The sequence below is a fragment of the Oncorhynchus keta genome, chromosome 27 (assembly GCF_023373465.1).
Source record: "Oncorhynchus keta strain PuntledgeMale-10-30-2019 chromosome 27, Oket_V2, whole genome shotgun sequence".
Classification (NCBI taxonomy): Eukaryota; Metazoa; Chordata; class Actinopteri; order Salmoniformes; family Salmonidae; genus Oncorhynchus; species Oncorhynchus keta.
Genome location: NC_068447.1, coordinates 38,783,777 through 38,800,011, shown reverse-complemented (window position 1 = coordinate 38,800,011; position 16,235 = coordinate 38,783,777). Strand labels below are relative to the sequence as shown.

The 16,235-nt window shown below is 40.0% G+C and overlaps 1 protein-coding gene and 1 long non-coding RNA gene across 3 annotated transcripts in view; one reads left to right on the top strand and one right to left on the bottom strand.

Moving 5' to 3' along the window:
* The window catches only part of LOC118359981 (transmembrane protein 269-like), a 22,688-nt gene extending 17,332 nt beyond the window's left edge, over window positions 1-5,356 (top strand). For both annotated transcript variants that reach the window (XR_008083103.1, XM_035738951.2), the window contains one exon: window positions 1,319-5,356. Coding sequence is in view for 1 of the 2 variants with exons in the window: in XM_035738951.2 (XP_035594844.2) it covers window positions 1,319-1,428 (110 nt within the window). In the remaining variant the exon portion in view is untranslated. The remainder of the gene's footprint in view (window positions 1-1,318) is intronic.
* On the bottom strand, window positions 4,706-16,235 carry LOC118359982 (uncharacterized). The gene is made up of 3 exons (XR_004820788.2): window positions 12,552-16,235; window positions 11,695-11,764; window positions 4,706-11,025 (listed from the first exon to the last, which is right to left on the bottom strand). It is a non-coding gene; the product is annotated as an uncharacterized LOC118359982 (long non-coding RNA).

Here is a 16,235-nt window from a genome sequence, read left to right as displayed (position 1 = left end):
TGTAGGATGTTTTAATCTTTTGCAGTAACTTTTTCACCACAAAAAAATACATGCCACCTATAGCGAATACTGTCCGTGCATTCTGCAAGATTGATTTGTCTATTGAAGAATTTAAAAGTAAATGCGGCCTACCGCCCCACACGTCTATGCAAAATATTCTTCTTCAATATTTTGTTTGTCAATACATGATTGTGTTTCTATATCCTGCCTTAGTACACGCTATTATGTTGAGCTCCTATTGCACAGCAATACTAGCTATACATACTTACATAGGTTACTGGTCTATTTACTTTCGAACATGGTTGGCTATTGAATGAGCGGTGGATAAATGCTAGCGTAATATTGTGTAGAGGGAATAGATGAGTTATGTCAGAAAATGAGCAACATGGCCTGCAATATGATTGTGATTTAGACCTATGTGGGCATAATAAATGTATTAGGTGACATGCTGCTATACGATCTTCTTATCAACTGCAAATGCATCCATTTTGTCATTAGGCTACTTTTTATTAGCCTACCATTATAATTCCTGTGCAAACGCTTACATCTCCCGAAAAATAACTATATTTGCTTGCAATACAAAAGATTTGCAAACTTTCCTGTCAAGTTCAACATTTCTAAATACCAACCTTTGTGGGTAAACTTGTGCAAGCAAAGTAGGCTTTTTATGCTCACGCACCTTTGATAAATGAGGCCGCAGGTACTTTAAACATGTGAGCAGTAATACGAATCCTCCATTCAAAATAAGTTCTTACTTGAAGGGCAGTTCCACCAATTTTCAACTTCATTTTCATTATCTTCTGCACAATACAAATGTCTACATATGTGGGAAATTAAAGGTCTACCCAATGACATCATTAAAAGTTAAAGCACTGATTTTAAAACATTTTAAAATAACTGATTATACAACACTATAACCCTAACCCACGATGACTTGGAGAGCAAGACAATACCTTCCCTCTGGCTAAACTCTTTGCAGGTTTTTAAAAAGCCCATTATTTATTTATATTTTTAAAAATTATTAAATGTAATCCTCCTATTTTGTGAAGTCGCAAAGGAGCATTTTTTTTTTTTTTAGGACTCTCTTTTTAACCACAGATCAATGCTGTAGAAACTCTCCTTTCGCATATGTAGACACTGGTTTGGTGCTGGAGATAATGAATATGATGTTGAAAAATGGTGGCATTTCCCTTTTTTTAAATCGAAATGAAAGCTTTCTAAAATGGTTTCAGATCACAATAATCCAGCCATGAAAAAAGGTAGGCTATTCATTAGGTAGACGACTCATCTCATTTGTTTTTCCTGTTTTGTTTTGCAGGAGTTGTCATGGTGTTCTGTTCCTCTTTCTCTCCGGCATGTGTGTACTACCTGTTGTGGTCTGTCTCCTACATTTTGTTCCCAACATCTCTTTGGAGTTGCAAAGTGTAGTAGGAGTTAAAGGCCTTGCTCCAAACTCACACATGGCTTGTCAACAGGCCGTCCGGCGGGGTTAACTAAAGCTCCCAGACTGCTGCTGCTAGCTATCCACAGCGGATCGAAAAAGGACGTAAGAGGACGTTTTAATGTTTTTGTAAGATTTAACTGCCTTTTTCATCATGACCACTTGATGGATAATGTAATGTACCTTAGCCATTTTGTTTTTGATTAATACAGTGTTTGAATGTCTAGGTATGTTTTTACAATACAATGGCAGAATTGTACTGTACTGTCTTGTGTGTACTGTGTGCATAATTGTGCTTGAGATTACTCCAACTATTATGAAGTATTTTCAGTAAATAATAGTCATTTGAGACTTACTGTAAACATGGTAGATTCAAACTTATTGCATGCTCCCAATTTGTAATACATTTAATTAAAAATATTTTATTTTCATCATATTGCAGATACAAAAGAAGTCCATTGTATAATTAAGCAATAAGGCCAGAGGAGGTGTGGTATATGGCCAATATACCATTGCTAAGATCTGTTCTTATGCACGATGCAACACAGAGTGCCTGGATACAGCCTTTAGCCATGGTATATTGGCCATATACCACAAACCCGCAAGGTGCCTTATTGCTATTATAAACTGGTTACCAATGTAATTAGAAGAGTAAAAAGTAATTTTGTCATACCCATGGAATACTTAAGTGATAATGTCCGAGAAGTCGGTGTTTGGAGGATATATTGGCACGGGCGTTAAGCCCGAGACAAAGTCGTGGGGCCGGCTAACCATGCCAATTTATCCTCCAAACACCAGCTTCTTGGCCATTATCACTTGTATACAACTGGTAACCAACATATTCAAATAATGATTTACAGATTTTCATAAATTATATTTTGGTGACTTTATTCATTCCATTTAACCCTTCCACGGGATATATAGTCCTGACACAAATCTAGTGTTGCTACCGAGAGCCGGCTGGTCATTCGTTCTATCGGTTAGGTTGCCAGAGACGCGATCCAGTCGTTCGTTCTAAATGTTCCATTGCCATACTGGCTGGCAATTTTCTAATCCCTTGCTTGCTCGCCAACTACAGCTAATTTACAGTCACGTATAACAGTGCAGACAGAATAACAACAAAGTAGCTTCATTTTCATTTGTTTTAAGGTGTTTTTTAGTGACATTTAATTTCACCTGGCATGGAAAATGTGTTCAGATGAGCTAGCCAACAACACAGCTAACACAATCACTTCAAACTCGAGCTGGAAAGACTGCAAACTAGCTGCACTTTGTTTTTTCGTTTGACCAGTTTTCTATTGACATTTCTTCATATATCCATAAAAATGATGCTGATTCATTTTGACTGGCTGAGAAAAGCTGACTGCCTGTCTCATCCCGACACCTTCATTACTATGGGACAGCTGGAGATCGAATTTGAATATTGAAACAATGTTGCAAATTTCGGAGACAGGCAAGCAAGGTTTATACAAATCTCCGCTGTTAAACTAAATGTTAGTCTAAAAGAAATGTGAGATAATGTCTAGATGCTTTTTGTAGAGGAGATCAAGTTTAACTTCCCTGCCTGGTCTGATGAGACAGTGGATTGCGCAGTCAGATGGAACAGCAGTGGTGGAAAAAGTACCCAATTTTCATACTTTGAGTAAAAGTAAAGATACCTTTTTAATAGAAAATTACTCGAGTGAAAGTCACCCAGTAAAATATTACTTGAGTAAAAGTATTTGTGTTTAAGCCCAGGCTCTGTTGCAGCCGGCCGCGACCGGGAGGTCCATGGGGCGACGCACAATTGGCCTAGCGTCCGGGCTAGGGAGGGTTTGGCCGGTAGGGATATCCTTGTCTCATCGCGCACTAGCGACTCCTCGCGCGCATTGCACGCTGACCAGGTCGCAAGGTGTACGGTGTTTCCTCCGACACATTGGTGCGGCTGGCTTCCTGGTTCAATGCGCGCTGTGTTAAGAAGCTGTGCGGCTTGGTTGGGTTGTGTTTCGGAGGACGCATGGCTCTCGACCTTCGTCTCTCCCGAGCCCGTACGGGAGTTGTAGCGATGAGACAAGATAGTAGCTCCTAACAATTGGATACCACGAAATTGGGGTGAAAAAGGGGGTAAAAAAAAAAGTATTTGTTTAAATATACTTGAATATCTAAAGTATAAATCATATCAAATTGCTCATGCATTTATTTTAATTGTACGGATAGCCAGGGGCACACTCGGGTAACACTCAGACATAATTTACAAACAAAGCATATGTGTTTAGTGTGTCCGCCAGATCAGAGGCAGTAGGGATGTTCTCTTGATAAGTGTGTCAATTTGACCATTTTCCAGTCCTGCTAAGCATTCAAAATATAAGTACTTTTGAGTGTCAGGGAAATGTACTTTTCATTCCATACATTATTTTATTTAGAAATGCAGTAAAGTGAAAGTTGTCCAAAAGTAAAGTACAGATTCCCCCAAAAAACAACTGAAGTTAAAAATACTTTAAAGTACTACTTAAGTCCTTAACACCACTGGAATAGAGTAAATAGGCATTTTAACATCAGATTTAGCAGGTGGTAACTTGTGGAATAGACACAGGCTGGAATGCGGTTTTAACCAATCAGCATCCAGGATTAGACCCACCTGTTGTATAAGGTCTGATATACCATGGCTTTCAGCATTTAGGGCTCAAACCACCCGGTTTGTTTTGTAAATGATGGTCGACAGACTCTGGTTCATATCTTCTGTTCTACTTAACTCTACCACAGTGATTGTACATAATACATTGTGTGTGCATATGGGATTGTTAAATATTTAGTTTTTTATTTTAATTTCAAAAACCAAGTTTGTTTTTTTAGCATCAAACTGCATTCTTTAATCTTAAATTTGTCCCTTTTTTTTGTCCTCCTACTATTGCGACGAGAGATTAGTTTCATTTCATTGGAGGCAAAATGTATTCGTGCTTATGTTCCCACAAGATATTTGAATCACTAGAATTACAGTGCTATTATAAAAAAGATGTCACGGGCTAGCTATGGTGAATACAATATTGAGCATCCATGTAAGATAACTGGTTCTCGTGTTTAGCTCCAAACACATGAGCAAATTTTTATTCTAAGTAAGGGTTTGACATCTTTCAATTTGATTTACACGAGTGGTTAGGTTTTTATCTCCTGTGAACGTAGCTTTTTATTTGGTATTTGTGCACCTCTGCTTCTGTTTTAGGAGGCTTTGCACTTTCAGTAGTACCAAAAAAATAGCTTTTTACCCAAGGTATATTGATGAATGTATTATTTTTTTTCCATAACACTAGTGCCGGCCCGAACTGTGCTGGCTTGGATCATTTCCTTTCCTGCTGTCCTTTCCAGCACTGTTCCAGTAACTATGGTTTATGTGTAACTAGTCCTGCTCATCTTGGCTTGGTTCGGCTCTGCTCAGTAGTGTGAAAATATCTAGATATTCCTGTTCTTGATCCAGTCGGTCGAGCAAGGACTTATTCCATTTCCGCATGACTGGGTGTGTTATGAAAATGGCGGTTTGTGCCTCGCTTTAGGATTTTAGATGTGTGTGAGTGATGGAGACAATGTGACGAGTTTGTTTTGAAATGTCTTGAGACTGACAACAGCAACTCTACAGTACACCTATAAATGTCACCTCCACGTGGTCCAAACTGCTGGTTTGTTAACATCATGGTCAATGACGTGCAATTTTATGAACAAAATCAACAGCGTAGAGGGAGTGAAGTACACTTAAAGGCCAATTTTGCGTAGCATGATCAGTGACTTCAAGACTTCAACTGTATGACCACAATACATGCCTCATTACTACAGTTCAATGCACAAGAGTGATACTCACCCAATTATAAACCAGTAATCGTCTTATGAAGATCTGTATTTTTTATTCTGTACCTTTTGACAATAAAAAGTGGTGATTTATAATGACTTGCCTGGTTTCATGACAAGATGACATCAAGAACGCTTATTACATCTGTACAATTTCAAAAAATAACTCACTACTGATGGACCAAACATGTGAGGTGAGCAATTGTGACGTGACAATAACATTAGAAGATTTTTCTTCCTGACATCCATTTTGTGCTGAAATTCTCACTCATCCAAAAATCCCCAGTGTTCTACAACATGTGTACAATCTTACAATAAGGCTATAGGTTGCATTCGCCATACAATACTTACACACCCTTATGTTAAATAATTTACAACATTTAATCTAGGTTTAATAAAATCTCTCTTGATGTTGATGCCACAGTACACCTGAACCTAGAATCAACTACAGCAATGCTTTGTAAGGGACCAAATCCTTGCTTTCAGGGGCAGACTGGGACCAGAAATTGGCCCTGGCGTTTATCACGCCAGGCCATTTATTTTCGAGGCCCCCCTCACTGGCCAATTTCTAGTTTATCGCCAGATAATAATTTTGAACAAAAAAAAGTTAAACTCACTGAGCTAAAAATGGACCGGCCATCTGGCATTTGCCAGATGGCCAGTCTGCCCCTGCTTGCTTTTAGCCTCTTCATTCATGAATGTGATGCTTTAGGCTAGATATTTAGAGGAGCACACCTGCCCTCTTGGTGTAGTCAAAGATGTCTATGCCCTCTGGGATGTAGATGTCTAGTATCAGGTATGTGTAGGACTCCAGAAGCTTGATGATGGCGGAGAACACAGGCCGGTCCTTGAAGCTCCACATCCATACCTGAGAGATCTGAATAGCACAGAATGAGAGCCCAATGACATTAAATAGGTGGCCACAACATGGAGGCGGTACACAGCTAATAACAGGCTTTACTTGGCTGTGGAGTGATTGAATATACATTTTTGTTTAATGAGAATATTATACAGACTTTTTTTCCTCCACTAAAACTGGTCACCCTAAATTTTGTTAGCTTATTGGTGAGGTATATTTGCAAAATTACTTTAAATCAGATATGTGCAAGGTAACAGTTACCCAATGTGATCAATTCATATATGACGTATAGATTCCAAAAGATCATCTGAGGGTGAGAGGAAAACCGCTATCAAGCATGTTGATATTACAAAAAGCAACAAAGGCATGTAGAAATATTTAGTCAGAACGTTAATTAAACAAGCATCTACGTATACTCTAGGCTACGGGGGCAGATTCCCAAACACAGATTAAGTCCCAACGCTCACACATCACTCCTGTCTAGTTGGATGCTTCATCCTCTCTGGAACCTGCCATTTGAGAGGGACATCAGCTGTCCCCTGATTGGCCAGCTTGTCATGTTGGCCTGCTGCCATCTTCTTTGCCACCAAAAACACTGATCTCTCTGAAAAGTGCTGGAGTGGATCCAAGGACTCTGAATCCCTTTGGAGAACAGGGAAATTTATTTAATCTTATTTAAGTCAGTGGATGACTGGAATTAAATGTCTGAAATTAAATGGACCAATTATTTCTCTCTGAACCTTTTAATTAAATGTATCTGAAAAATGTAATAATGATTTTACATAATATTGGGAATAGAATTATTCAACATAGTTGATTAGTAAGAGCACTGCTGAGTACGATTTCAGCAAAGTAGTTACAGCTAAGTTGAACGTGAAGTCCCGGCCTTTGTTGTCTTACATTCCTCAGGGTCCATAGGTAATGCAGGAGGTTGCCAGGACTACAGAACCAGGTACATGGGTAGTGGTTCGTACTGGCACCACAGCATCTGGACTGGACCAGGTGGAGATGTTTACACATTGTCCCATGGAAAAGGATCCCGTCCACAAACTCTTGCCTCAGGCTGTTTTAAGCCATTTGAAAGGAGACACAGTATACTGCACGTAAGAGATTTCACCAAAGTTTTCAACTTATCAAAAGGAACAATATCCACTTAACTTGTTTTTCTATTTAATACAGTGGGATGAGAAATTCCCGCTAAGAGGTCAATTCCAAAATGTATTGTTTTTACCTGTGAGGTACTCACAAATCTATTCCATAACTCAAACTTTCTTGAGGCAAACACTCCAAATAGATGCAACTATGTTCCACACACACACACAGCCTCTGATAGCGCTGTGCAGTACAAGAGCATACCCCTGAGTGTCTTGACCACCACAGCAGTAGATATGTCCTCTCCAGAGTGTGCTTCTGCAGATGAGTCCATAGTGGCCCATCTGCTAGAACTCCAGCCCCCCCAGAGAACAGTCTCCTGGGATCTCTCATGGACCAAATGGGCTAATGGGGACACACTCTGACCTGATGGATGCAATGCAGTAGAGTGCTAAGCATTTGTGACAGAATGCATTTTAATTTCAACTTAAAAAGTGTTTTCTTGAGGTTGACCTTATAATGTTCTGTACTATGCCCTTCTACACTATATATACAAAAGTATGTGGACACCCCTTAAAATTAGTGGATTTGGCTATTTCAGCCACACCCATCGCTGACAGGGCTATACAATCGGGAACACAGCCATTCATTCTCCTGGCCTTACTGAAGAGCTCAAAACAAATTTTATTTGTCACAATGCAGTTAAGAAAATACCCACCAAAAAGTAAGAGATAAGAAGAACAAGTAATTTAAGAGCAGCAGTAAATAACAAAAGCAAGACTATATACAATGGGTACTGACCGGTACAGAGTCAATGTACATGGGCACTGGTATTAAGGTCATGTACATGTAGGTAGAGTAATTAAAGTGACTATGCATAGACTTTCAACGTGGCACCGTCATAGGATGCCATCGAGTGCTGAAGCGCATAGCGCGTAAAAATAGTCTGTCCTCGGTTGCAACACTCACTACCAAGTTCAAAACTGCCTCTGGAAGCAACGTCAGCACAATAACTGTTCGTCGGGAGCTTCATGAAATGGGTTTCTATGGCCGAGCAGCCGCACACGAACCTAAGATTACCATGCGCAATGCCAAGCTTTTGCTGGAGTGGTGTAAAGCTTGCCACCATTGGACTTTGGAAACGCGTTCTCTGGAGTAATGAATCACGCTTTACAATCTAGTAGTCCGACGGATAAAAATCTGGGTTTGGCGGATGCCAGGACAACACAACCTGGCTCAATACATAGTGCGAACTGTAAAATTTGGTGGCTGTTTTTTTATGGTTCGGGCTAGGCCCATTAGTTCCAGTGAAGGGAAATCTTAACGCTACAGCATACAATGACATTCTAGACGATTCTGTGGTTCCAACTTTGTGGCAACAGTTGTGTTGAAGAACTTGACTGGCCTGCACAGAGCCCTGACCTCAACCCCATCAAATACCTTTGAGATGAATTGGAATGCAGACTGCGAGCCTGGCCTAATCGCCCAACATTAAGTGCCCGACCTCAATAATGCTCGTGGCTGAATGGAAGCAAGGCCCTGCAGCAATGTTCCAACATCTAGTGGAAAGCCTTCCCAGAAGAGTGGAGGCTGATATAGCAGCCAACTCCATATTATTGCCCATGATTTTGGAATGAGATGTTCGACGAGCAGGTATCCACATACTTTTGGTCATGTAGTGTTTGTGCCTTCCTAGGTAGTAGAGGTTAGTCATGGTTAACAAAAGTGTACACTAATGCAGAGTGATGATAAGAGCAGATTGCATGAAACATTCATTCTGAAGCATGGTGGGGACTTCACTCAAATCTGCGCTATGTAACTTTTTGGCTGACCCAACCAAATTCACATAGAAATGTGTTATAGATCTGCCATTCTCAATGAAAGCAAGTCTAAGAAGCCGTAAATCTGTTCTACTGTATGTGGGCTATTTCTATGTGTCCCGGTTCTTAAGTTTTGTTTTTGCTTCTTTTACTTTCGGTTTTGGACACTAGCTTCAAACAGCTGAAAATACAATATTTTTGGTTATGGAAAATATATTTTATGACAGTTTAGATGGTACAATGATTCACTAAACTATACTTACTGGTTTTGTCACATAAACTGAAATTAAGCGAAATATTGGAATTTTAGCAACCAGGAAATGGAGGAGTGATTTCTGCATAGTGCATCTTTAAACAATATTACCGATCTAATACTACATGAGGCATTTACATTGAACAAAAATATAAAATTCAACATGCAAATTGTTGGTCCCATGTTTCATGAGCTGAAATAAAAGATCCCAAAAATGTTCCATACTCACAAAAAGCTTATCTCGCTCAAATTTGATGCACAAATTTGTTTACATCCCTGTTAGTGAGCATTTCTAATTTGCCAAAATAATCCATCCACCTGATAGGTGTGGCATATCAAGAAGCTGAGTAAACAGCATGATCATTACACAGATGCACCTTGTGCTGTGGACAATAAAAGGTTGCTCTAAAATGGGCAGTTGTCACACAACACAATGCCACAGATATCTCAAATTGAGGGAGCGTGCAATTGGCATGTTGACTGCACGAATGTCAATAATTACATGTTAATTTCTCTACCTTAACCCGCCTCCAACGTCGTTTTAGTGAATTTGGCAGTACGTCCAATCGGCCTCACAACCGCAGACCCCGTGATTGGCGCCGTGTCGGTGAGCGGTTTGCTGATTTCAACATTGTGAACTGAGTGATCCATGATGGCGGTGGGGTTATGGTATGGGCAGGCACAAGCTACAATGACCACAATTGCATTTTATCAATGGCAATTTGAATGCACAGCTACTGTGATGAGATCCTGAGGCTCATTGTCGTGCCATTCATTCGCTGCCATCACCTCATGTTTCAGCATGATTATTCACAGTCCCATTTCACAATGATCTGTACACAATTCCTGGAAGCTGAAAATGTCCCAGTTCTTCCATGGCCTGCATATTCACCAGATGTCACCCATTGAACATGTTTGGGATCGACGTGTACGACAGCGTGTTCCAGTTCCCGCCAATATCCAGCAACTTTGCACAGCCATTGATAAGGAGTGGGACAACATTCCACAATCAAAACACTATGTGAAGGAGATGTGTTACGTTGCATGAGGCTAATGGTGGTCACACCAGATACTGACCAACAGTTACATGTCTGTATTCCCAGTCATGTGAAATCCATAGATTAGGGCAGTGGCGGAAAAAGTACTAAATTGTCATACTTGAGTAAAGGTAAAGATACCTTAATAGTATAGGACTCAAGTAAAAGTCACCCAGTAAAATACTACCGGAGTAAAAGTATTTGGTTTTAAATATACTTAAGTATAAAAAGTAAAAGTATTAATAACATCAACTTCCCTTATATTATGTAAACCAGAAAGCACAATTTTATTGTTAAAAAAAAACGTATTTACTGATATCCAGGGGCACACCAACACTCAGGCATAATTTGTCTGTCAGATCAGAGGCAGTAGGGATGACCAGGGATGTTCTCTTGATAAGTGTGTGAATTGGACCATTTAAGTCAAAATGTAATTTTGGATGTCAGGGAAAATGTATGGAGTAAAAAGTACATTATTGTGTTTAGATATGTAGTGAAGTAGGCAAAGATATAAATAGTAAAGAAAAGTACAGATACCCCAAAAAACGACTTAAGTAGTTTGGATTCGGGGGCGTCTTGGATGGTTGGTGGCCTGGCGGTTGGGAGCTTGTTCTATGGTTTGGGTCCCCGATTTGACTTGGTGGGAGATTTGTTGATGTGCCCTTGGGCGGGGCACTTGACCCTGCGATTGCTCTGGATGGGAGTGTCTGCAAGAGGACAATGTAATGTTAACATTGAGAGGCTTCCCTGCAGGTAGATTGTACATTTACATTTACATTTAAGTCATTTAGCAGACGCTCTTATCCAGAGCGACTTGTATGTTTCTTCAACAGAACTACTCTGTTTATCATATAAGCATAGTTACTTTAACTATACATTCATGTACATACTACCTCAATTGGGCCGACCAACCAGTGCTCCCGCACATTGGCTAAGCGGGCTATCTGCATTGTGTCTCGCCACCCACCACCCCTCTTTTATGCTACTGCTACTCTCTGTTCATCATATATGCATAGTCACTTTAACCATATCTACATGTACATACTACCTCAATCAGCCTGACTAACCGGTGCCTGTATATAGCCTCCCTACTGTATATAGCCTCGCTACTGTATATAGCCTCCCTACTGTATATAGCCTCCCTACTGTATATAGCCTCGCTACTGTATATAGCCTCCCTACTGTATATAGCCTCCCTACTGTATATAGCCTCACTACTGTATATAGCCTCCCTACTGTATATAGCCTCCCTACTGTATATAGCCTCCCTACTGTATATAGCCTCCCTACTGTATATAGCCTCGCTACTGTATATAGCCTCCCTACTGTTATTTTTCACTGTCTTTTTTTACTGTTGTTTTTATTTCTTTACTTACCTATTGTTCTACCTTTGAAGACAGCTGCACATCCATCTATGACACCTGTTTCTTAGCATCTCTTGCATCTCTAGGAAGACAGAATTGAAGCAACTCTGTGGGCCATAGAACTACCTGAATAATCACCATAATGGCTAAAGTGTATAGTTGACCAGCAAAAAGCAAAAGGTCTAGGTCTTGTAGGTCTAATAATATGTATTGCAATAATAGGCAGTAACCTAGATGTTATCTGGCAAAGACCACATTACAAAAACCCATGTACTCAAAACTTTAACTTACATTAAATACAGGAGCTTTGTAAAGAAACGTATGTGGCAAATATTACAACATGACGACATGGTGTAAACACAATCAGAGGTATATTCATTACACCGATTATTTTGCAAACTGTTTAGTCTGCTGCAAAAGGTTTTGCGACAAACCGTTTACTCCAAATGGAAAACGTTGTATAACTTAAAGGAGTTTATTGACAAATTGACTTGGGTCCCGTTCTGTCTGTTTGCCGTCTGATTCTTAAACGGTTAACTGTCCAGTTGCAAGACGTAATGAATAGAACCCGGGCGTTGGCCTTCGTGTCAATTATCTACAATAATTACTCTTAATAATTACTCTTAGTGCCACTATCACATGCCTCGGTCTGGAACAAACCGTCTTCACTGTTAGTTACCAAGTAAAACTGTAGTTATTAGTGATGGGAATTCCGGCTCTTTTCAGTGAGCCGGCTCAGCTCACCAAAAAGAGCCTGGTCTTTAGGCTCCCAAATGGCTCTTTAAAAAAAATGGTCAGTTTGCGTTAGTTTGACTATGATTGGTGTTAAAACAATTCTAATTAAATTATTAAATTAAATCATACTCTACCTTAACCACAATGTATTTAAAAATGCATTGGTTTGTTATGAAAAATAATTATATTACGTATTTGCAATTAAAGTATAACTTTGTAATGTAAACACGTATGAGGGTACTGGCTCCGCCGCTATTACTAGCAGGCCCGCTAGTTTCTCGAAGCTTCGCTTACAGCTAGCTTCGCAGATGGGTGCACAGTTCACAAATGCAGGTGTGGGTTGTGCGTAGAACCGGCTTTAGTGCAGAATTTGCCAAAACAAAATCTCATATGTCTACATTATTAAAATGCATCCAAATGCTACTGTGCTTCCGACTCATTTTCCAGCTGTAGTTTTCACAGCTGTCCTTCCTCTCTCTCCTCCGCTGCCAAGTGTGTGACTGAGAGTGAGTTGGCTCCGCCCTCCCTCACGCATCTTTGGTTCATTGGTTGACACTGCGTGTCTGACAGGAACAACAGGTGAGTGTTCGTCTGAGCAGACAGTCAGAACGAATGTGTGCGCTTGAGTATTTAGGCCTATATTATTTTATTTATATTTTCGTTCTTTGAATGAGTTAATTCTATTAATTTAAATCGTTTGATGATTCATTGTTTATATATTTTTATTAATAGATTCGGCTCTTCTGATATGCGAGCCGGCTCTTGACTCGTTCGCGAACGACCCATCACTAACAGTTATTAGAGGGAACTTACCAGGGATATATCAGGACAGCAGGAGTTGAAAGGAGTAGGCCTACCGGCCTGTAACCTCTCCAGTGGCCGTAGGCAAATATCAACAACTTTATGAAAATACCCATTTTGTGACGTGGAATGTCCTTCTGGCTGAACGGGGGATGACCATGGAGGAGAACGCACAGGAACATTTTTAAATGAATGACTGATTATAACTCTATAGAAAATAACTAATATTGAGAGGAAAATTGTGTAATTGTCAAGAACATCGCGTAATGCTAGTATTTAAAAGCTATCTACCTCTCTACCGCACTAGCATTTTAAGCTTTTGTTGTGCGTGTCCTCCGTTCAGGTACCTTTTACGCACAAGCATTTTAGGCTTTTGTTGTTCGTGTCCTACGTTCAGGTGTTTCCCCGCCGTTCAGGTCTTTCCCCACAGACATGTGCATTGAGAGAGCTCCTATTAGAAGTGGAAGTCCGTGGATGGTTGAATGGTGGGCCTATAATTCGCCAGCAGATGGAGACATTTGATAATGTATTTCTTATTAATTTTACAACCATTTCTCATTTGGATTTGCTTCATTAAAAAATATTTAAAAGGTATACAATCGCCTATTTTATTAATTGTATTATATAGGCAATACGTTAAGCAAGGATTTAACTGGTATCTACAAATTATTAAAATGACACTTCATACCAATCCAAATCAAATTTTATTTGTCACATACACATGGTTAGCAGATGTTAATGCGAGTGTAGCGAAATGCTTGAGGAAAGTCATATTCCTGGTCGTAATGATGGTGAGTTGATGTTGCTCTTATATTCAGTAGTTCCTCCCGGCTGTATGTAATGAAACCTAAGATTACCTGGGGTACCAATGTAAGAAATAACACGTACAAAAACAAAATACTGCATAGTTTCCTAGGAATGCGAAGCGAGGCGGCCATCTCTGTCGGCGCCGGAAGTCTCTCCAGTCATCCAGTCAATCCAGGTATAAAGCAAAGGGATGTTTTTGTCAGACAATTCATGAGAAAAATGCTAATATCTGGCATCCATTGACAATGGCAAAACATTTTTGTGAGGATTCCTCAAATAATTGTTGTGGCCATGATGAGAGCCAGGCTGTGGGGTGGAGATGTATTTTAGGTAATGGTCCACTTGTGGAGAACTAAAAGCTGTAAATGGCACACAAATACATCTCTGGGTTATCCATCCTCTGCCTCCAATTACCAAGAGCAGCACCTGTCTGCAACACTGCATACTAACTAACCACCCAGACCCAGAGTAGACAAATCTATTATTCTGCCATGCACATAGAGAGCTACACTTCCTCTAAAACTGAAGACCTCCCATATCACAGACCAATAATCATCTTAGCATGTCAATCTTGGTGGGGCAAAAAAAAGGGGGGGGTGAATGCGAGCAAAGCCACTACACAACACTAAACAATACATTAATTGCAATAAAATGATGACAAACGGTGCCCAAACTGTTAGGGCCTACATAAAGCAGTCCCAACATTTTACCATGAATACACCTGGCTATCAGCGGAGCCTTGTCTGCCAGCGAAACAGTTAATTCTGACTCATTTATGGCCTTTAAAAAAAACATAGTTGATATGGCTGACTTGCTTAAACAAATCTAGTTGAGATGTACAAACTATGGCCTAAGGGGACGACATGGGGATAAGAGGCAATCCGTAATTTTGATTAAGACATTAATGAGCGAACTAGGACGGACGTAATCAATACAACTATCTGTTTAGCACTTGAAATGTACAGCGAGAAAATTCAGAACATGGGGCGTTCTTACACTGTTGTCCCTGTACACCAAGTCAGAACCGTAGGATAAATAAAGGGGCCATATAAGCTCTTACAATATTCAATGATTACATTTCTCTAAAGCAGGTTATAGGCTACATGTGCACCACCAAGTCAGAACAGTAGGCAAAATTAAGAGGGGTAAATAGACCAAATGATTAGGGTGGGCTATTAACATCTAACTACACAATATACACTTACTATTACTTTCTTAGCTACAGTATACATATCTCCCTGGCATATTACATAATTTATGCAGCAGCATACAATACATTTTTGGACTCACCTTGTTGTGCTGTCTTCACTTGAACAGGAAGGTGGCACCGCGGACCTTCGTGAGCAGATTTTGTCATCAAAGTCTAACATTCTATGGATTTATGGTGCTTTCATAAACTTGGAACTGTGAAAAAAACAAGGTCGAATCATAATGGCGTCATTGATCTCCAGGTCGTAGCTTTAGAAAGAGGCCAGATTTACAATTCCGAGTTGAATGACCGTTCAAAACTTATTTTCCCAATCAGAGCTCGTTTATTCTCGACTTCCCAGTTGTCTTGAACTCACTGAAGACAAGTTTTTAAGTTGTTTTGAGCGCGGCACAAATCATGCTAATTGACAGCATGGCCAATATTGAATGTTTATACAATTTTAAACTTGGAAAAGAGCCCCTTAATCCCACATTTGGGATCACAAGGCCACTGTCACTGATTCCTTCCAAACCACTCATTGTTGAATTTGCTATTTCCAACTTGTGTAATGTTTATGTCCAATGGCTGATGAGCACCGATAAGTTTTATCTATCATTTCTCTTCATTATTTCTCTTCATATGACAAGGATTGAAAAGGATTTGCCAGTATATTGTCAACTTGATTCATGATGACTGCTAGCTAGGATTTTGAAAGTATGATGTTGACATGAGGCCTCCTTACTGTCCCTAGAATTTCTAGGCTGGAGGCAGGCCCTTCTCCCATAGAACTCAATTTTTATGGAATGGTCTGCCTATCCATGTGAGAGACGCACACTCGGCCTCAACCTTTAAGTCTTTATTGAAGACTCATCTCTTCAGTAGGTCCTATGATAGTGTAGTCTGGCCCAGGGGTGTGAAGGTGAACGGAAAGGTACTGGAGCGATGAACCGCACTTGCTGTCTCTGCCTGGCCGGTTCCCCTCTCTCACTGTGATTCTCTTCCTCTAACTCTTTTACAGGGG